This window comes from Aspergillus welwitschiae, assembly GCF_003344945.1.
Source record: "Aspergillus welwitschiae strain CBS 139.54b unplaced genomic scaffold BDQ94scaffold_78, whole genome shotgun sequence".
In the NCBI taxonomy this organism is placed as follows: domain Eukaryota; kingdom Fungi; phylum Ascomycota; class Eurotiomycetes; order Eurotiales; family Aspergillaceae; genus Aspergillus; species Aspergillus welwitschiae.
Window position 1 is genome coordinate 1 of NW_020798772.1, and position 20,027 is coordinate 20,027.

At 50.2% G+C, this 20,027-nt stretch overlaps 5 protein-coding genes across 5 annotated transcripts; 2 read left to right on the forward strand and 3 right to left on the reverse strand.

The window, feature by feature from the left end:
• Window positions 1-110: 110 nt before the first annotated feature.
• On the reverse strand, window positions 111-534 carry BDQ94DRAFT_185688 (uncharacterized protein; the record flags this gene model as incomplete). The annotated part of the gene is made up of 2 exons (XM_026774951.1): window positions 191-534; window positions 111-154 (listed from the first exon to the last, which is right to left on the reverse strand). The coding sequence occupies exons 1-2, from the start codon at window positions 372-374 to the stop codon at window positions 111-113; spliced, it is 228 nt and encodes a 75-aa protein (XP_026619930.1). The 5' UTR covers window positions 375-534.
• Window positions 535-991: 457 nt separating this feature from the next.
• On the reverse strand, window positions 992-1,555 carry BDQ94DRAFT_123897 (uncharacterized protein). The gene has a single exon (XM_026763822.1). It carries the CDS (start codon window positions 1,400-1,402, stop codon window positions 1,031-1,033), a length of 372 nt encoding a protein of 123 aa, XP_026619931.1. The 5' UTR covers window positions 1,403-1,555; the 3' UTR covers window positions 992-1,030.
• Window positions 1,556-8,375: 6,820 nt separating this feature from the next.
• BDQ94DRAFT_164068 (uncharacterized protein) lies at window positions 8,376-9,603 on the forward strand (the record flags this gene model as incomplete). The annotated part of the gene is made up of 5 exons (XM_026769896.1): window positions 8,376-8,429; window positions 8,714-8,858; window positions 8,916-9,029; window positions 9,116-9,148; window positions 9,263-9,603. 5 exons carry the CDS (start codon window positions 8,376-8,378, stop codon window positions 9,601-9,603), a joined length of 687 nt encoding a protein of 228 aa, XP_026619932.1.
• Window positions 9,604-10,530: 927 nt separating this feature from the next.
• On the reverse strand, window positions 10,531-17,800 carry BDQ94DRAFT_185690 (P-loop containing nucleoside triphosphate hydrolase protein; the record flags this gene model as incomplete). The annotated part of the gene is made up of 6 exons (XM_026774952.1): window positions 10,531-11,840; window positions 11,902-12,672; window positions 12,727-14,372; window positions 14,444-14,780; window positions 14,835-16,268; window positions 16,327-17,800. 6 exons carry the CDS (start codon window positions 17,798-17,800, stop codon window positions 10,531-10,533), a joined length of 6,972 nt encoding a protein of 2,323 aa, XP_026619933.1.
• Window positions 17,801-18,300: 500 nt separating this feature from the next.
• On the forward strand, window positions 18,301-19,666 carry BDQ94DRAFT_176052 (uncharacterized protein; the record flags this gene model as incomplete). Its single annotated transcript, XM_026772610.1, has 2 exons — window positions 18,301-18,550; window positions 18,624-19,666. The coding sequence occupies 2 exons, from the start codon at window positions 18,301-18,303 to the stop codon at window positions 19,664-19,666; spliced, it is 1,293 nt and encodes a 430-aa protein (XP_026619934.1).
• Between the last annotated feature and the right edge of the window lie 361 nt (window positions 19,667-20,027).

The following is a 20,027-nucleotide window of genomic DNA, read 5'->3' on the forward strand; positions in this document are numbered from 1 at the left end:
TGAGGATGGTGCACATGGTGTGGTCTGCGAAGACGTCTGCCCCGTCGTTTGTTCGATTCGTCAAATAATAAGTTAGTGAAGGTTGCGTCAAGAGAACACCAACTTACGCCTCATAACAAGCTCGGTGGGTTCGCAACACGGAGGGTTTGATGTGCTAGAACGGACTTTCTGGCCTTGGTCAGCCCACTACATCTAGAAAGAAGTTGTCGTTGCATTTCCATACCAGCTGACCGTTCCACGACTCCGAATTCCTTTGGTGAATTACAAGTTCCCATATCTACATATGGTCTGTCAATCCCAACCACCCGGTCTGTTTTCAAGGGTTGGGCCATGCGTGTGCTCACCATGGCGGTAGACAATGCCCATATAGTCATAACTATGACAAGAAGCACGACTGAATCTGAGAGTAGAATTCTGTATACTTTTACCAGCTGCTGTCCTCGGTGGAATGGAGCAAGGAACAATCGAGGAAGAATTTCATGCTCTCCATATATGTTGATTTGCTCATTTGGCAAATGCGCAACCTACACCGTCTATCAACTTGAAAGGAGATCAGGTTCTGATGCGTGAGATGTGATCAGTATGTCCACACTTGTTGCACTCTGGTCAATCTGGTCGACATCCCGACAACCTCATTTTTGGTAGGGTTGAATTGGAATTAGGTTTTGTTGTTGGGGTGGAATGCTGCTGGCGGGACGAATTCTCATTGGTCACATCCGCCCGGAAAAATTAATGCCCAGCAGGGCCATGCTCGACGTTGAATCATTTGAAATTAGAGGCATCGGAGGCTGAGCAAATTATCAACCTGCTGACCTGGTTTTGATGAGTGATCCCTTAGGGTAGGCAATATATTCAATCTTGGCGCGCCTGTTGATTTTGTATGTGTCTCGTGGGGTTACCAAAAGCCGGTTGTGCCGGACACGCGGGAGTAGCTAGTGGTGGTTATGTTATATATAACATTGACCATTCATGTACGAAATGTATAGACCATTGATGCACATGATTATTGTAACATCGCGAGCGACAAGGCTCACATTTGTGGTAGCCTAGGGTAATAGTATATACACATTCCAGTATACCCATGTGTTGGTTTCTTTGCTTTACGCTCTAAGTCCAGTGGTCGAAACCCGAGGACATAAATATTCCTTCGGTGCGCAGTCGGATTTTCCAGGCGGGCATCAAGTTGAACCCCTGAAACAACTTCCCGAAAAGGACAAGTTCGGTCCTTCCCGAGCCCCAGCAAATGTTGCTGGCCCAAGGCAACAACGATCGACCAGAGGGCCGGACCAAAGGGCGGTGAAAAGACGTGCGGGCCTGGGCATCTGAACAGATTAATGCCCGCACAGATTGCGCATCCCGTTCCCAGGCCTGGTCTGCAGGTCATCCAGCTCCCCCACTCCATCAGCCGCGATCAGCACCTCAAAAGGGGATCATCACATTCTGAAAGACGCATATTCGCATCCAGCCTGGTCAATCCCTCTTTAGCGTGGAGCCGAGTCATGCTGCGCCAGAGGCAAAGCACGATTGGGAGATTCGGGTTTTGATGCGCGGGGTGAACCTGTCGAACTGATCGGGCATTTTGTGTCACAAATGACCTCCGAGCACCAGCGGGCAATTCTGTGTCAGTCAAACACAACGCAGCCCTATCTGGTCATTATGGTAACGCTCACCACGGGAGCTAGAACGGTACAGTAGTCTTGTCGGATAGAATGATTTGCCCATTTCCGAACCATCGGGCTCCGGAATCCCGGATTTTGGATTTGCCTAGGTCTCGACGGGCTACCTCACAGTGCAGTATGCAACAAGTAATCGGTTCAAAGCAGATATACGCCGACTCGCGGACTGCTTGTCCGAAGCGAACCGGAGGGAGTTACCCAGGAACTCGCGACGTCATCTGCGTCATTGTTCAGGACCAGGTTATACTGTACTACAAAATGGCGTCTATTATCACTGAATATACATTGTACAGAAGAAGATGATGATGATGATGATGTCATACTCTGACCCCTCGCAAATTGAAGCGATATGCAGGATCTCCCTAACTACTTCTCTCTATATACATTCCTTATGTGCGTTGACCTATTACTTTCCGGACGAATTTGGAGCCTCGTCGAGGCCTATGTTGGCCTAGTCGCCTAGTGTTCTGTTCTGCGGCCCCCGTGGCGCGCGGCTTCGAAACCTTTGAGACGCTTCTGCAAAGTCCAGTACAGCCCCGAGGGTGCTGCTGTCTTGTTCGGCGTCTTGTACCTTACCTTCCTTACCTTGTTGTCCTCCCAACATGCTTGAAATATTGCTAAACGCGGGTCCAATCTTCCTCTGTAGTTGTCGTCGCAGATCTCTGAGTCTTGGGCAGTCCACCAGTACATGGACTACTGTCTCTCGAGCTCCACAGACACATCTGTCATCGTCCTGGAACCCATGTTGTTTCTGGTACGTTGCCAGCCAAGAGTGACCCGTCCGAAGTTGTGTGAGTAGATATGCTCGGTTCCGTGGGAGCGATCCGTACAGCCTCCGGGTACGGATTGCCGGTAGGGTTTTGTCGATCTGGCGAAGGTGCCCTCCCTTTGGAGACTTGACCCACTCATCCTTCCACTCGTTTAGGATTCTCTTCCGGATGAAGCCCCTTTCCCGTGAGAGAAGGGGCTGGAAGGGGTGCATTTTGCTCGGGCCTACCGCTTCCTTTGCCAGCCGGTCGGCCTCGTCGTTTCCGGGATCGTTGCAATGCCCTGGGACCCATTGGAGGCGAATTGGGATTCCTCGCGCTCTCATTTCGGAGGCTGCCTGCAGTATGGCTCGGATGATTCGCTGCCCGGACCTGTTGGACGGGTTACGAATTGCTTGCAGCGCTGACATGCTGTCGCTTAGAATGGTTGCGGGATGTTCCACTCTGTCTAACTGGCTTTGCCTCTTCTGAGTTACTTGAAGGACCAGGCTGATGGCGTAGAAGATTGCCATGAGCTCGGCTGCGTATACTGACCAGTGTTCCATTGAACCAATGCTGACTTGTCGCGATTCCGAGGCTTGCAGGTCTTCGTTAAGGGCTACCGCTGCGGCCCCTAGGTGGTTCTGCTGGCCGGATGCATCAGAAAACACTGTAGTTCCGGGCATATCCCGTCTGGTCGCGGCATTCTCCTTTGCCTGTTCCCGGTTTGGTTCGATCTCAATCTCAGCAAACGCTTGCGCTCGCCAGGGCGCTAGTGGGGTGGGATCGATTGTCTCCAGGGCGCGCAGGCGGCGGAGGTCCATCGTTCGTAGTGTCTTAGCCAGCGGGAAGTAGCAGTGATGTCCGAGGTGTGTGCTGCGGGCCCTTGCTCGATCCATTACTTCATGGATTGGGTGATGTTCCGGCACTGTGCTTAGGCTGGCTGCGACGAGCTGGGCGCGTTGTTTCAGTCGTAATGGAGTTGATAGTGTGTAGGATTCCACTTCGAGTGCCTGTGTAGATACAGTTCTAAAGGCAGACAGATTCCGTATCAGGGCAGCTCGCTGGATGGTTGCCAGCTGCCGCAGGTGGGTCTTATCCTTTAGAGGATTATGCCACACGGTAGATGCATAATCTACCACCGGTACTACGCAGGCTTGGTAGAGTTGTCTCATCCGTTCCGGTCGTAGGTGTCGGAGTCCCCCTAGTGCAATATTGACTTTGGTTGCTCGTTTGAGCACTTGCTGGACATGCTCCTTCCATCGCAGTTCTCTGTCGAAGATCACTCCAAGGAGCTTTACCGCTGCGGTGGGTTTGATGACCTTGCCGTTCATAGTAATTTCTCCCTGATTTTGTTCCTTCTTGTTTCTCGTCAGGTGAATTAGCTCAGTCTTCTCTGCCGCAAAGCTTGAGCCAGTCCGTCGGGCCCATGCTTCGATGCGTGGGATGTCGTCTTCCTGCAGCTTCCTGAGGTTTTCCTCCACCGACGGGCCCACTCGCCAACGGAAGTAGTCGTCAATAAAGGCGGATGCTCCTCCTTTGGCATCCACTGGTTGGTCTACTAGATCTGAGTTGAAGAGGGTGAAGAGGATCGGTGACAGTGGCGAGCCTTGGGCTAGGCCCGCATTCTCCAACAGTGATGGTTGTGTTTCAAAGTCGTCGAAAGAAATGCTCGCATGTCGGTTCTCCATGAAGTTATGGATCCATTGTCTGGCTAGAATAGGTATGCCTTTGGCCCGCAGGCGCGCTTCCAGGCTTCGCTTATTGACTCCGTTGAAGGCCCCCTTGAGATCAAAGGCGATAAGTGTTACTACCCTTGTTCGCACCTGTAGCCATGCTCGATCAACCGCATTCGCGAGGACCAGTAGCGCTTGCTCCGTGTTTCGGCCAGGGCGTCCTCCGAACTGTGTCCCCGGCAGCAGCCTATGTGACTCGGCCCAATATAATAGCCGCTTGGCCATTACTGCCTCTAATATTTTCCCGAGAGTGTTCAGCAGTGAAATCGGTCGGTATGCTCCAGGAACTGTATAGTCGGCCTTTCCAGGTTTTCGCAAGACCACTATTCTTGCTCTTTTCCATCGGTCAGGGTAGTAACCTAGTTCGACTGACTTGGTAAAAATATGGGTGACTGTCGTCCGAAGGTAGGTCCATAAATTCTTCCAAACCAAGGTCGGGATCCCATCTTCCCCAGGGGCGGTGGTTCCTTTGGCGGCTTTAATTGATCTGTAAACCTCCAGCTCGGTGATTGGCTCCCATCGTATCTCCTCCACTGGTGACAATGGGCGCTCTAATTCTGCGTCTGCGTCGGCCATTTTGGGGAAGAATGAATCGAGAAATGCTTTGGCTTTTGCCTCATTATCTACTACTTCTTCGGACCCGATGGTCAATGCAGGAATGGTGGCGTAGTCATCCCGCGGGCGCATATAGGTCGCCGCTTTCCACAGGTGCCCTTCTCCGGCTTTATCGAGGTATTCCTTCCAGTGTGCGGCTTTGGCTTTTTCAATGGTCCGCGTCCACTGTCGGCGTTTCCCTTGCATATCTGTGAAGAGGGCCTTGGAACTGGGATGTTGTGGTCCTAGGTCTGCACAGCTACTCTGCCATCTTCGGCGGGCTTGGTTGACTCCAACCTGTTGGACCTTGAGTGCAGGGCTAAACCACCGTTTGGCGTATGGCGATGGCCGGTGCCTCGGGATGTGTCGGTCAAGGGCGGCGACGGTTGAGCTAATCAGCTTCTCTACCGCCTGGTCCAGATCTGTTGTGGTGTGTGTGGTAGACAGGGTGGTAGATAGGGTAGTCGTCTGGGACTGAATATCTTGACCAATCTTCTCCCAATTTGCCCGGTCGTATGCCCTCTTTGGTATTGATGGCTTGTTTCGCCTAGGTTGTAGGTCCCATTCCGAGACGGTTCCACGGTGGTCGGACCCGTAGTTGTCGTGATATAGTTGGCATCGGATCAGTCTCGCGGAGTCGTCAGTCACGGTGAGATCTATCGTGGATGATTGTCCTGGGTTGTGTAGAGCCCAGTATGTCGGTGTGCCCCGCGGTAAGCACCACTGGAGTCGATGTGTCTGGAAGAAGTTAATGAGCTCATCAGCATGTTCGATAAGGCGGGGAGCGATCGGCTGGTGGTTCCATGCTGGATGGTGGCGATTAAGGTCCCCAGCCAGAATCAGTTTCGTCGTTCTGTGTGTGCTATTCGAATGTTCCTCAATAGTCGTCTGGATTGTGTCTAGTAGTTGCCGGGCGCTGGATTCGTGGGTTGGTTGGAGGAGCGTGATAGGCGGGATGTAGATCGAGAAGACGAGATATTGGATGTTTGCCGTCCAGATTTTGACCGCGACCAGATCAGGGTGATTGCAGTGAATCTGTCGATGTGATGATGTTGACATCCGTTTATTGACGTAAAGCAGACTGCGGAACCGCGTAGCTTCCTCAGTGTAAGTAGGGCGATAGAGCCGCCATGCGCTGTGGTTGACGTGGGTACGGTACGCGGAGATTGGGGGTTCCTGGATTAAGAGGAGGTCGAGGTTTGTCGTTTGGTGGTCGTTTATGAGGGCTTCCATTCCTGCCCTAGATTTCATGATGTTCAACTGTAGGATACGGAGATTGTGCGAGGTCACTGGGAGGACCGGGGGTTGAGGGGCTTCTGGCACCTCCGATCTCCAGTGGGATGTTCCTCGTTGCAGTCTGAGCACCGGGGTCTTACCCCGGGGAAGCAGTGACGTTGATCATGGGGTCCGGCGCAGTGTCCGCAGCGGACCCGCTCCGTACATGACCAGGCGAGATGGCCAAATTGTTGACAGCGACGGCACCTCTTTCGTTCCACCCGATATGGTTCCACGCTCCCGATGTATCTCTGTCCCACCAGCAGTCCATTGTTGAGAATAATCTCAGCGGCTTCCGGGGTATTTAGCCAGATGCCCATCGTTGCGGAGCGCCCTAAGGGGATTTCTTTCCTCTTCAGCCACGCGATATCTTCGATCTTGTATTCTTTCCCCGCAAGGTTATTTTCCTGCATGATCCTTTCGATGCTATCCCCTTTATTACTGTCGAGATCGAAATCCTCGGTCGGGACGCGGTGCACTACGACTCCGAAACGGGGTTTCACGAGTTTCGTCTCATTGCCTAGCTCTTCCAGCCATTCAGGATTGTTTCGGGCCGTTGTCGCTGACTGTTCGTCTCGAAACCGAATCACGTAGCCTGTTTTAGTGGTCCCAATTCCCGCAACTTCGGTGTCCTTGGTGGCTTCCGCATGCGACAGAGCCGCGCGGATACGCCGTGTTGGCAACATCGGTAGGCAAGTACCTCGTGAATGCTTCGTGGTCCCCATTGTCTGCGTCTTCTGTCGGGCGTGCTGTGCTGATCCGAATACAGTTCGGTTCCTTTCGGGGTCGGGGCACTCTCTGTTCAGCCTCTCCGCCTGCCGCTTCGGCTGCGACCGCGGCCCATGTTTTGGGCTGCGGGGAGGCTGCCCAGGTGTCAAATTGTGCACGCAGATCGTGGACTTCCTTAATCAGCTGTAGATTCTGGTTTTGGAGCGTTTGCTGTTCATTCCGAATTTCCTTTAGCTCTTGCTGGGTCGATTCGATGATCTTGCTTTGGTACTGGATGATATCCTTCAAATTGTTGATCAGGCTTCCCACCACTTGGGTTGTGATTCTTGCTTTTCCATCCTCAAGGGACGGGAATTCGACTGCTGGGATGGCCACATTCTTAGCTTGCGACCGCGTTGCTCGTCCCTTTCTCACTGGTAGGGGGCCAGCTTCACCACTGCCCCTTGCAGAGTTTTCCGGTGTTCTCGGGGTGTCCTCAGGATCACCCGCAGGCGGAACCGCCATCGGGCCGCGATTAGTTTCCGCTCGGTACACACAACGCAACCACAATTACGATTAACAACAGTTCGATTTGATATCAAACCAGAACTTCCAGTCCAATCCTCGCTATTCGATGTCCACAATTTCTGTGGTTGGTAAAATTGGCTAGTGTTGTTGTGTTCCTATTACTCGTTACAGTACCCTAGTGGCACAGCAATCTCCGCTTAGCGTTACCCAGGGCGGCACGTAGAGTGTACTTGCCTGTCTTCCAGATAGTCTTAAAGTAGTGATTCTCTTTTGTCCCCACCATACGTACTGGCCGTGGCGCACCACTGCTGTCTTTCTCAAGAGCTCCTGGGCTGATATTGTTGCTAACTCGAGTGGTACTACACCGCATTACAAATCGCGCCAGATCCCATGAGCTGCTCTTCTATAGCCTATGGGTCCAAAAACAATGGATCCAAGCTCGCCGGTGTTACTGGGGCGGGTAGGAAGAAGACCCGTCCGACATACTCGTGCTTTAAGTGCTGCAAACGCAAAGTTAAGGTACGATACGATATCTTTTTCTTTATTTCCGTACATGAAGTCGGCCATATATATAGCTTCACGTATAGCTCATTTGCATTGCCCTATCCTATCGTTGACATTATTTACACAGTGTGATCGAAAACGGCCATGCAGTCATCGTCGCTTAAGGGGAGAAGTTTCTACTTGTTCATACAATTATAGCGAAAAGGACAAGAGACACATGTACAACTGGGAGCGTATGAAGGATTTGCAAAAATCGCAAGAAAGCCTTAGGGCTGGGCTTGAGAGAGTCCAGCGGACGACAAAGCACGTCTCCACTGAAAATCACGACTTCACTACACAGAGTAAGTCATATGCGCAAAACCATACGTTGATAATGGCGAATAAAAATTTCTAGTAACAACGGTACCTCGGCCCGAGCAAGCAACGCGAACATCAGAACTTCCAATGGGTGCACTGTATACCCCAGGAATTCAATGCCAGACAGTTGGGGAGAGTATATATAGCCTCTTGTTCAATCTATATGTATGGTACAGCTCACTACACCCAGGCTATGGCTTGCGTCTGTTCCCGCTAGGGCGACCTGGAACACTGGTTGATGTTGTCGAGACATGTGTTGGTTTTTTATTGCGGATTTTGGAGACGAGAGTCACAGCGGTGGTGAGGTATTGCGCCAGGCACGACCAATGCGGCTTATATCACCAACTCTTCTGGTTGCGTTCGAGGCGGCATCTCTTCTATTTGTGGGCAAGCATTACAAACAGCGAGATTGTGAGGTAGCCGGGAACGCGAAGTACCAGATAGCACTCAGCATGCTTCGAAATGACTTGCAAGACGAGTATAAGACATTGAGCAGTCATGCAACTTGTCTCATCTCGATAATCTGGCGCCGCTTGACCATTCAAAGGAGGCCTAACCCCAACGCGCATCAGCAACTAAGCGCTTACAGATTACATCTTGTCTACCTTCATCCGCTGGAGGACCACCTCCAGCATCGTACCATGACCTTGAGGAAAAGTCCCAGTTCGCGAACCAGACATTTATTGGGGGCTTACAAGTCTGTGTTATTGTCCACTACCTGGAAAGCCCAATCGGTTGGTAATCTTAGTCACAGGTAATGAGTCACACTACTGACTCTCGGGAATATAAAGGCGAATATGATGAGCTTCTATGGATTCCTGGAGCTTTTCAGAACCCTTGGTCAGGGAAGCAGACATATCGAGCTACCCGAGCTTATGTTTCCACGGGAGCCTCTCTATATAATGGTTAGTGTCCACAACATCACCTTTCTCCTTGTGTGCAGCAGAGCATAGAACCAGGTTAGACGAGACATAGAGCTAATTTAGTTTAGGACGCAAGAATTGGAACGTTCCAAAAATAGTGAGTGGATCATGTCAGTGCTTGGTTATACTTGCATTAAACACAACACTTCCCGAATAGTGCGCGAAGTTCGAATTTACTCCATCGGTGGCAGGGCACCTTCCATACAGTCGCATAGCAGTATTGCCATATGATGGGAAGGAACCATTCATGGAACTCGATCTTAAACCAATACTTTTCAAGTCCACACCATTTCTACCTATCAATACCAAATACATCCCTATAGCTTTTAGTTTCGACTTTCCTCCTCTCCAACAAGGTGAGGAAGAAGGATTGGTCGGGACGTACGAGTGGAAGCGAGTCCTTCTAGGAATATCTGGTAAGGCTGGAATGGTCAAGGTAAAAGGGACAACGGACGACGGCATTCATTATCCGCGACTGAACAACGGGGGGTATTGGTTGTGGGTAAAGGACGCCAAAATTCGGATTGAAGGGGCTCAGGTACGATCAAAAGAGTGATCCAAGATAGAAGACATTCACTGTACTGTATCAACAAGCTTAGACCTCTATTTGCAGCTCACGGCAGAGAACCTGTCAGTCTTGAAAGACCGCTATTCTGTTTTTGAACGGAAGCCCAATCCACAATGTCAGGTTGTTCCAGACGTTGTTTCCTCAAGGCCTTCGCCGCAGTCGTAGAAGGATGTCTGCAAAGATCACGTTTGTCCGATGAGAGACTTCGAGACACTGAGACTGAGTAGATACCATGATCCTTGACTTTTACAGTACATGCTAGGCGACGTAGACTGACTCCAATTGACAGGGCATAGAGTACTGTCTTATCATTGACACCCATGGTCGCTCCAATTATATGCAACGAAGGACACAGCAACTGCAGCCACTTTGCACGTTAGGCAACCACCTTGCTAACTACGACTTTCAGATGTGGCCCACGATACTCTCGCAGAAAACAATGCTGTCACATACAGTCATGTATGAGGGTCATCGCTAATCAGCTTCATGAGATGTGACGGAACCATGTTGGTTTCCGAGGGGAGACTGAGTCAAGGTGACCACTTGCGAATCGTACCTATTCTCGAAGCTGTATTAGCTGTAAGCTGTTCTCTACGTCAAAATCCGTCATGATGCCTTAGTGTAGAGACAGCTAATATCAAACGGAAAGCGACAACTATAGGCGCACCTTGTAACTGAAGTACTCAATTAGGTACCTCGTTACTTATATGCTGACAATGCTATCAGATTCCTCCGATTGATCATGTCCCATGTGCGGGCCTGCTTCAGAGTTTAACTCATACCTATCCTTAAAGCCAACTAACAGCCCTTGGATGACAAATCTTCCCAGTTTAGTTACTTCAGTCTCCTCTCCCTTCAGCCAGACTTTTAACCCCGTAAAGTCTCACACTCAAGAAGCCAGAGAAACGTCCTCCCTCATAATCTAAGCTGCGCATCTGAGACCCAGTGGCTGCCACCAGCACAGCGGTAACCGCCAGTTTGTTTTATCCAGCGGTAGCCCATGACACAGACTCCCATTTCCCGCAATTTTGCCTGCGCTTGCTGCTCTCGGCGGCGATTTCGTTCCACCTGCTCTCTCTGTTTGCGGATTTTTTCCAGTTCCTCTTCCCGTGCCCTTCTTTCTAGCTCGCGTTGCAGGCGGGTTTGTTCATGGCGGGCCCTAGTCTCCTCATGGCCACTTCGCCGTGCTTCTTCCACTTCCCGAACCACAATGTCCTCGTCTTCCTTCGCTTTCCGAAGAGCCTTTGCCTGCTTCTCTTCGGCCGCTCTCAAATCCAGATATTCCTTTTCTCGAGCTTCAGCAGCGGCCTTGTCCTGCTGGAGTTGGCTCCACACTTCATCCGTGACTTCAGTATCTCGCGGACCAGTATCTGTAGGTGGGAGGCCGGAGAGTGAACGATGTTTTGCATCCGGTTTATTGCTCGTTGCCATTTCCGTATTCGAGGAGCTATGGCTATTGACTCGAACAGGCAAACTGAGAGATGTTGCCTCAGCTTTATCCTGCGACGGTAGATGGTGCGTGCGCTGACATTGTTCTCTCTTCAAGCGTTCGGTCACCATTTGATCCACACATTGGAGTACAGCCATTTCAGTAATAACAAGGCAATTCCGATCGGTACCTTGGAGAACCTTTCTGAAAATGTCCTTGGCAAGGATATCGATGTCACGTGCATTTGCCCAGCTGGCGGTCCTGGAGAGTAGATTGAAATGTTGAATCAGATCTCTACGGAAATCGTCTCGTGGGTGCTCAAGAACACCAAGATCAAATTCCACATTCGACTTATCTTGCATATCCTTTTTGCGCTTCTGGAACAAAGATGTCAGGAGAGCGATGCAATCAGGAGCAGATAAGGAGTTGAACTGTAATGACTCTGGGAAGCGGCTAGTAAGTCCTGGATTAATCGCCATTAAGCGGTTGATGTCGGCATCGTAACCGGCGAGAATAATAATCAGTCTTTGCGCAAATTGGGGCTTTGTTATGCGGTCCACCATCTCGTCCATGGCCTGTTGCCCAAATTGTCCATCGGCAAGCCGATATGCCTCGTCAATGAACAGAACCTTACCAAGCGCACGTTCAAGGGCTTTTTGCGTCTTCGGACCAGTCTGCCCTACGTATTGTCCAACCAAATCTGTAGTTGAGACCTCAACGACATCTGCCGAAGCCAGCAATCCCATATCGTAGTATATTTGCCCCATTTTTCTTGCCGTACTGGTTTTCCCCGTACCTATTGGAGACCAATATCAGAATCCTCTTTTGAACACTGCTTGACCCGATGAGATCCTTACCTGGAGGACCACGGAAAAGAAAGTTAAAAGGCACTTCCTTGCGAGGATCACATTCCAACTGTGTCATCTTCCTCACAATTTCCCTGTAACCTTCTAGCTTCGCAATAATCTCGTCACATCCTACCACACCCTCGAATAACCTTGCCACATTCTTGTCATCTCTCTCCCTACGGTCGAAGTCTTCGTCAAAATCTTCGGCATCCAAGGTAGAGTGCAGCGGACCTGCCACATGCCGCATACAAGAGATCCGTCTCTGATGCCGCATTTTTGCGGAGTTGAGCAGAATGTCGACCTCCCCTGCATTTCCGAAATTAGGCCGATTCCGTGCTCGTTCTAACATCTCCAAGGCTACCCTTCGACCACGTTCAGTGACATTGAACCCTTGCTCTTTCAACTTCATGGTAAGGATCTGGTCCAATTCCTCCTTGGTAAAGTCCTGAAATTCCAACGCCTGATCTAGCGGGAACCGTCGACTGAGGCCTGGATTGACGTTCTGAAACATCTGCTGCATCTGTTCCCGGTAACCCAAAAGCAGAACACATCGATCTTCGCCGGCCATGCTCTGCACCTCCGCCACGATAGTGTCCACCACGGCACTCCGGTATTGGTCACTTTTCGCGCCAGTGCCGTCAGAAGTGCCCCCTGCAAAGAGGCCATAGGCTTCATCAATGACCAAAACTTTACCTAAAGTAGACGCAAGTATGCCTTTAGTGTTCTTCTCAGACTCGCCAATCACGCTGCCAACAAAATCGGAAGGATTCCTTACCACCACTAGCGAGCTTGTCAGAGATGGCAAATGCAGCCACATATGACTTATTCACATACCTTCGCCGTTAGATAACATCCCAATATCGACCAATATTTGACCGTAAAGTTTCGCAACTGTTGTTTTACCAGTCCCAGGTGACCCCAGGAAGACCCTGTTCAGTGTAAACTCGACCGGGGGCAGTTCTTGCAATTCACGTTGGTAGTTATACTGGATACTGTCCAGCAGTGACTGGACAGTCGTCTTCACTGACCCCAAACCAATCATGCTTTTCAGTTTTTGCCACGCAGACGAACTCTCCAATGCCCGAGATGGCTCGGGCCCTATGAGATCCTCCTTCATCAACAAAAAGTCATCTGATTGACCAACCCGGTTTAGCCTTTCCCATTTGAGTCTTTCGGACTGTCGCTCTGCAATTCTGGCCCTGATATTTTCAATCGCCCTTGCATTGGCAAACCCCTCGCGGCCACGGCCTCGTCCAACACGACGTGCGACGATGCGACTGTACAGTCCGCTCGGGCCATCCTCAACTTTCATTTGATTTTTATAGTGCTTCTTGATACTGCAATCAAAAATTTTTAATAATTCATCATCGTCATAGTCATTGAACTTGAGTTCATGAGGAAAGCGACTTGGCAACCCCGGATTATGGGAGAAAAATTTCTCCATCGGCTGCTGGTATCCGGCAAGTATGAACACAATCTTCCCTGTGAGATTCTCAACCTCTGCCAGGAGGAAATCTAGGACCTGTGTTCCTCCGAAGCTGCTTCCCTGCGCAAGTTGATATGCCTCGTCAATAAACAATGCGCCTCCACCGGTGTTCAGAATCTTTTGGAGGGTCTTCTGGCACTCTGAGACACCATCGTTTGCCAGCCTCGAACCGGTTGTCTCAATGAATGTATCGCCTGGGATAATTCCTACAGAGGCCAGGAAGCGAGCATAAAGTCGTGCCACTGTCGTCTTTCCTGTGCCGGGGTTTCCGGGCAAGACAGACCCGAACCTTTCGGTTTGGAGATCAACCCCCTGCCTAAAACACACATCGACCTTGGCCTTGAAAGTTAAGAATTTTTCCTTGATGGATTCAAGTCCGATCATTTCCATCAACGTGTCAATTTCCCGGCTTTGAGCATTGAGAAACGTTTTCTGGTACTCCCAATCATCCTTCGCAGCTGATGACGTCGTCGCAGACTTGTTCTGGCGACCTGTAACTCGACAGCTGTTTTGAGGGACCCGTTCACCGGCGACTGAGTTGGTACTTGTGTCACTGATGCCTTTTGTTGCCACGGTGGTAGGAGCTGTCCGAATAGCTGGGTCCTGTCTCTTTGGGATGTTCTTGAGATGATGTACTTCATCCCAATGCTCACGAAGGACTCTCATCCGCTCGTCCTCTTCAGACTGATCCCGTTGCAGACGCCTCAAATACGCGATTTCATCCTGGGCTTCAGCAAGATGACGGGTGTATTCCTTTTGCCTTCTCTCTCTCTCTGCTTCAAGCTTGAGGTTCCGTTGCCGTTTGCGTTCTTTCGCCCGATCTTCCTCATTACAAAACCGACACGCCCCTTTGACCTGCGCGCAAGCCTGGGAACTGCAATGTCCACGCGAACAGGTCCATTCAACGATCCTGGTACAGTTCATCTTGGAATGGTCGACCAGCTGATGGCATCTTGACGGACATTCGTGGATCCCACACCCCAGCTTGACACCACTAAAGTATGAAGTCAGCGTTAAAAGTAAGGATACCTTCAAATGCCAAGTAATCATCACGGGGGAAGGTACCATGGTGCTGGGCAGCCGCCATCCGGACATTCACTTTCGAATTCATCCTTTGTTTTTAAAATAGCGGTCTTCTGGGGATGTTGTTCACACCTAACAGGTAACCCATCATAAAGGTGGCCGTTGGATTTCAGATGATCCATAAATGGCCTCCAGGTCTTTTCTCCCTTTCGACTTGAGACAAATGTCTTCGCGTTTCCCACAATTATTAAAACGTTTCGTGCCCGTGACAACAGGACAGTCAAACGTTGAGGAGCCGCCATAAACCCAATGTCACCGTTTTTTTTACTTCGGGTTAGAGATGCGATGACAATCTCACATTCTTCACCTTGATAATTATCTATTGCCTTGATTAGAAAGCCAACCTCGAAAGTCCCGCCTGCATCCTACTTGCCTATCGTTGATAGCTTAATCTGCCGCTTTGAATGATTGGCCCCCGCTTGCGAGAGGAGGCCCGCCTTGACTAGGTCATATGAATCAAGGTCGTTCAGGACTGGGTCATTTTGTTTACTTAACATCTCTCGTAGCAGATGCAGCTGTCCCAGGTAAGGAGTCAAGACAACCAGCTTGTCTGTTCCATAACCCTGTTGGCCGAGGTACTTCACAACCTGTAATACAATCTCTGCTTCAAACGCATTCTTCTTGCTTTGCTTGGATCCTTCATCCCGTTTATCGGATAATTCCGCGAAACTGACTTCGGGGTGTTCATGCTGGAAGAAGATCACGCGATCCTGCAGTCCTCGCAGTTGGGGCCGGCTCAAAGTCTTTCGATCGTCTTCCAGGTTGGGATAGGTGAGACGTCGAACAAGCGTTGAGATTTCCGGACACATTCGGTGCTGTTTTAGTAAAGTTGTATGCGGATACCCGACATGGATCAGCCTTTCAAAAAGTGAAACGTTAAGATTGTACCCATCGCCTTTCTCGATACTCAATGCGTATTCGTTTATCTTGGGCCGGAGCTGCAGATGATCCCCGATCAACACCAACTGCCTTGTCTCTGGGGCCAATGCCGCAAGAACATGTGATTCGAGGATTTCGCCTGCTTCCTCAAGGAGTACGATTCCTGGAGAGACGTTGCGAATGACCTTTGAATATTTAGCCGAGGCTGTAGTTGTGCAGCCGATAATGCGTTTGGATCGTAGAATATCCCTCGTCTTCTCGCCCAAAAGGCTCTCTAATCGACTGCAGCATTTGTTGAACTGCGCGGCATGGGTTTTCACAGTCGTGATCTGTTCGTCCAGTATTGCATGTTCCCAGGCGCGGTGTTTCTCATTTCTCGCTTCCTTGCTCATTTCCCAAACACTGCGGCTGGCTTCAGGGAGGCGGTCCGCGAACACCCCGGCATCCATGCCTTTGACCCATCGCGCGTATAGATAATCTTTTCCAATTGCATGGCCTCCACTGCCAACTACCGTCATGCCATCTTCATCCTCCGGCGCCACAAGAGCATCGTATATTTCCGGTTCCTCAAATTCCAGATAGTCCATGACAATATGCGGAGTGATAACCAGGTTTTGGTAGTCTGTAAATGCGGTATGCAGTGCCTCCTTATCTGCATACGCATCGCTTCTCAGTCTGTTTAGAATGTTCCATGATTCTTTTGACCTCTTATAAGACGATCGCTGTTCAAACAAGCTGAGCGGCTGTGTCCGCGCTGTTGACTTTGAACCGATCCTAACGATGCCTGAAGGATCAATACCGACATCCAAAAGGTCCTCCAAAAACTGATCGAGAGCATGATTGGTGTAGCACATGACAAGAATCTTCTCCTTTGTATGGTCATGGAGGACTTTCGTCAGGAGGGCGCCGATGAATGATTTCCCAGTGCCTGTAAGCAACAGCATTATTCAATCTGGGTAGAACAAGAAGCCTTCGCGCCTACATACCTGGAGGACCTTGTATAAGGCTGACTCTCTGAGTCAACCCCGCAAGCAGTGACTCGAGCTGTGAGGTATCTAGTCTCACCGGCTTTGAAATTCCCAGAACGCTTTGCATATCGCCATTGCCATGCTCCTTAATTGCATTGACCACATTCAGAGAAACAATTTTTGATTCGTTCACGGACTGCCCTTCCTGTTGCAAGAATAAATCCTTCGTCAAGGGAAGGTCCACCGTCTCTTGAAGGCATTTCAAAATGGGCTCGTAGGCGAACATGGGTGTGTCCACAAGAACGAAATGTACGTCGCTGTATAGCTTGAGATATAATAGCGTTTTCTTAAAGGCTTCATCTCCAGCAATCCGGAGCATAACTGTCGGTGGCTGAGCGACAAGAGCATCTTCATCTCTTTCTATGGTAGCGAAGGCCACGATTTCGGCTCCCCGGGTCAAGCACCCGAAGGCTTGGTGCTTCACAAAATTTCGGTTTTCCTTCACATACGATACGCGTTTCTCCTTTGAAAGTTGGCTGATGTTCTCGAGACCAGACTTACAGCTCACTCCCAGGCAGCATGTATGAAGTCTTATGTCATTGTCTCTGCCGCAGGAGAGCCGAGCAACAGAAAGATGTCTTAGGCGGAACGTCAATTTTCGTCCCTTTTTCCTCCCGTTTGCAATCTGGACATCCTCCCGTAGTTCGGAAAGCATGTCCTCTCTCAAAAGCCGAAATTGATTATCAAGGAAAGCCGTTACCCGCTGGTGACCTTGGAGTTCCCCAATATCCTCGGCGCGACGAAAGAATGGTCTTCCCGTACAGCTAAACTCATCGGAGGTTGGAAGGATGGCAATCTTTCGGAAATCAGGAAAATCGTTATCATGACGGCCTCCCGCTGTGAACGCGGACGAGTCGATCATGCCCCCAGAACACTTCATTTGCAGAAAATGATTCAGCTTGTGCCCGAGTCCACGCAGCTCGATAGAAGGAGAGCGAAGCAGTGACCCGTCGTTCACCATCGTCTGCGCGTCTGCAATAACATCCACTCCGCAGGAGCTCGGTAAAGAGAGTAATTCCGTCATCATCCATGTCAACGCGTAAATTGCATTGTCGTCCAGTGTTCGGGATGCGAACGCTTCCATCCAGGCATTCCAAAGGGTACGCGGCTCAAGGAAGATGAGGAGGATTCGCTCGAGAAATTGCCCGTTGCAGAGGTTCTTGATTCCCGGATCGCTCAAGTATTGTAATAACTTTGCCGTGTACTGGTTAATGAAGTCAGCCGTTGTGCTAAATCGCAGTCCCTTCTGAAGGGCAGTCAACGCGCTGGGGCTGGCCATGAGACGTTCAACAGCAACGGAATGGTCAATTTGGGCTAAAATTGCCTCGACAAATCTCTTGAAGTCATTCACATTCTGGACCGACTGCTTTCCTGCGATAACATCATGAAGATACTTCTTCTGGCGATCCGACCGGGTTCTAACCGCAGACATGTTGTAATCCTTCTTGTGAGTGTGGGGGCTAAAGCTTTGAAAGTCGACTTGTGACTGACTATCATATGGGACAGAGCTTTCCTTGCAAATTCAGGATATGCCAACCAGACATGTGCATATATATGTTCTCTTTGGGGTGGGCGGGGTGAGACACCGCTAAAGCTGGCTGACCTTGCACGGACTTGGTACACGAATTGCAAGGTGTATACCTGAGCACCCAAGTAAGGTCTTCCATGGAAGGGGCTGGCTTGGCAGCAGATGGCAAACTTGCATATTATGCCACGTCAACAAGGACGCCTATGCTGGTTCCCACGAAGGGTTCGCAAAGGGGTGTTACATGACTACGAAAACACGGGAGGGAGCAATGCCCTGTTCTTTAATTACCATCGAGTTTCCATCAGAATAGACACCTCGTGGCTGCAACTCGAGGCTCCTAGACTACCCTCGACGATATCTGAACGCATTTTGGCATCTTAAGGCCATCGGCTCATATTCTAACAATGTCCCCATTTACTTCCCATGGACGCAATAGAGGCTGTGCAGGTGGTTATGGAAGGAACAGTACGCCATGGAGTCGAAAGCAAAGAGTACAGCAGGCTCCTCCTCCGCCACGTGGCGAGGTTCTTGCAACTATTTATCTAAGTGACCTTCAAGCGGAGAAGCAGAATATAACCTCCCAGATAACTGACAGCCAATTCCTGGCGTCGTACAACTGGCTCAGTGGAGGAGGGCCTCATATTCTCATACCTGGTAAGAAAGCACATCCTCAAAAGCTTCCCACAGGGAAAGGATATATCCCCGCTAATCAGGCATGGCTGAATAGGTGAGCCTCCGAAGTGGGCTCCTCTCTCAAACCCAACTCAGCTCTCAGAGGATTCGGGGTTATACTTTCGAGATCAGAACGCCGCTCGCTATCCTAGCTACCCCATGGAGCCAATGGTTCAAGCCATTTTTGCAAGCAAACCTGGCTTCCTGCTTCAGGACATTGACATTGTCGCATGCGGAAGTACACTCGGGAATTTGTTACGTTTTGTGCGCGGCGAGGGCAAGCCCTTTCGAACCCTCATTGAAGTCATTGGGAGAACAGTCTTTTTCATGAGGAGAGAGGATGCCCATGACGAGGTAATCCCGAACGTATATGGGTACGGTCATACTTTCCCAGAGGCATATACCACGTGGGGTGCGAACGTGAAAGGATCCGAGTCTCACCAAAGAGTGATGAAGTATGACTTTGCTGGTATGAGTTGCTTAGTCTGCTTTGAAGCAGACGGTTATCTACCTTCGGTGACACAGAACCACCACAGCAGTCGCAGCTCAGAAGGGGATCCAGCAGAGGCCGCAGAAGATCTTCTGTCTTCCTTCGAGAATGTTGCTATTTCCAACTTACCTGCAAGTGGTCTGGAAAATCCAGAAACCCTCAAAATATCAGCGGGAGGTGAATGCATCTCTCAGTCGGCCATTTTTGACCTGAAAACCCGCTCCTTTAGAAAGAAGGACGAGGACACACTCGGCCAAGAGTTACCTCGGCTGTGGATCGCACAGGTCCCGTATTGTATTCTTGCCCACCATAAAGCTGGGCTATTTGGTGATATCCAAGTTATCGACGCACGCGAGCGGGTCAGGCATTGGGAGGAAGATCAAAAAGCCACTCTGGCTAGGTTCGCCGACCTGCTGAAGAAGATAGTGTCTTTTGCGCGAAGCTTGGACTGTGGAAGATTTGAGATCACCCGCGAAGACGGTGCGACCGTCTTGGAACTAAGAACGCAGTGCGCAGGCGCTGGCCGGGTGCTACCCCTGCATGTGGCGAATAAATGGGACGAGGAAGTCGCAGGATTCGATGGAAGCTGCTCCGTCGACGGGTTTTGAGATGATGAATATATGGCATTCTGTCGGTTGAAGATTATCTATCGTGTTGACAGTAAAGGTGACAAGGAAAGCACAAATGGCAAGCTCATGTGGATACTGCGAACATTTCATAATGGGAAGGACAATCCCTTGCAGGGTTAGAAGTATTGGGATACCAATGCAATTCGATCAGCCGAAGCCCCGATTGGTTTGAAGTTATGTTAAACAGTTCAAATGATACATCGGTTACTAGGATACAGTGCATCCCTAAGTTCGTAGCATTCAAAGAAGCAACCCACAATATCCTCATTTTAACTGTACCGAACCAGACCGTTGTACGGTCATGCTCTGCACCGACAAAGTAGGCCATAGTATCGGAAAC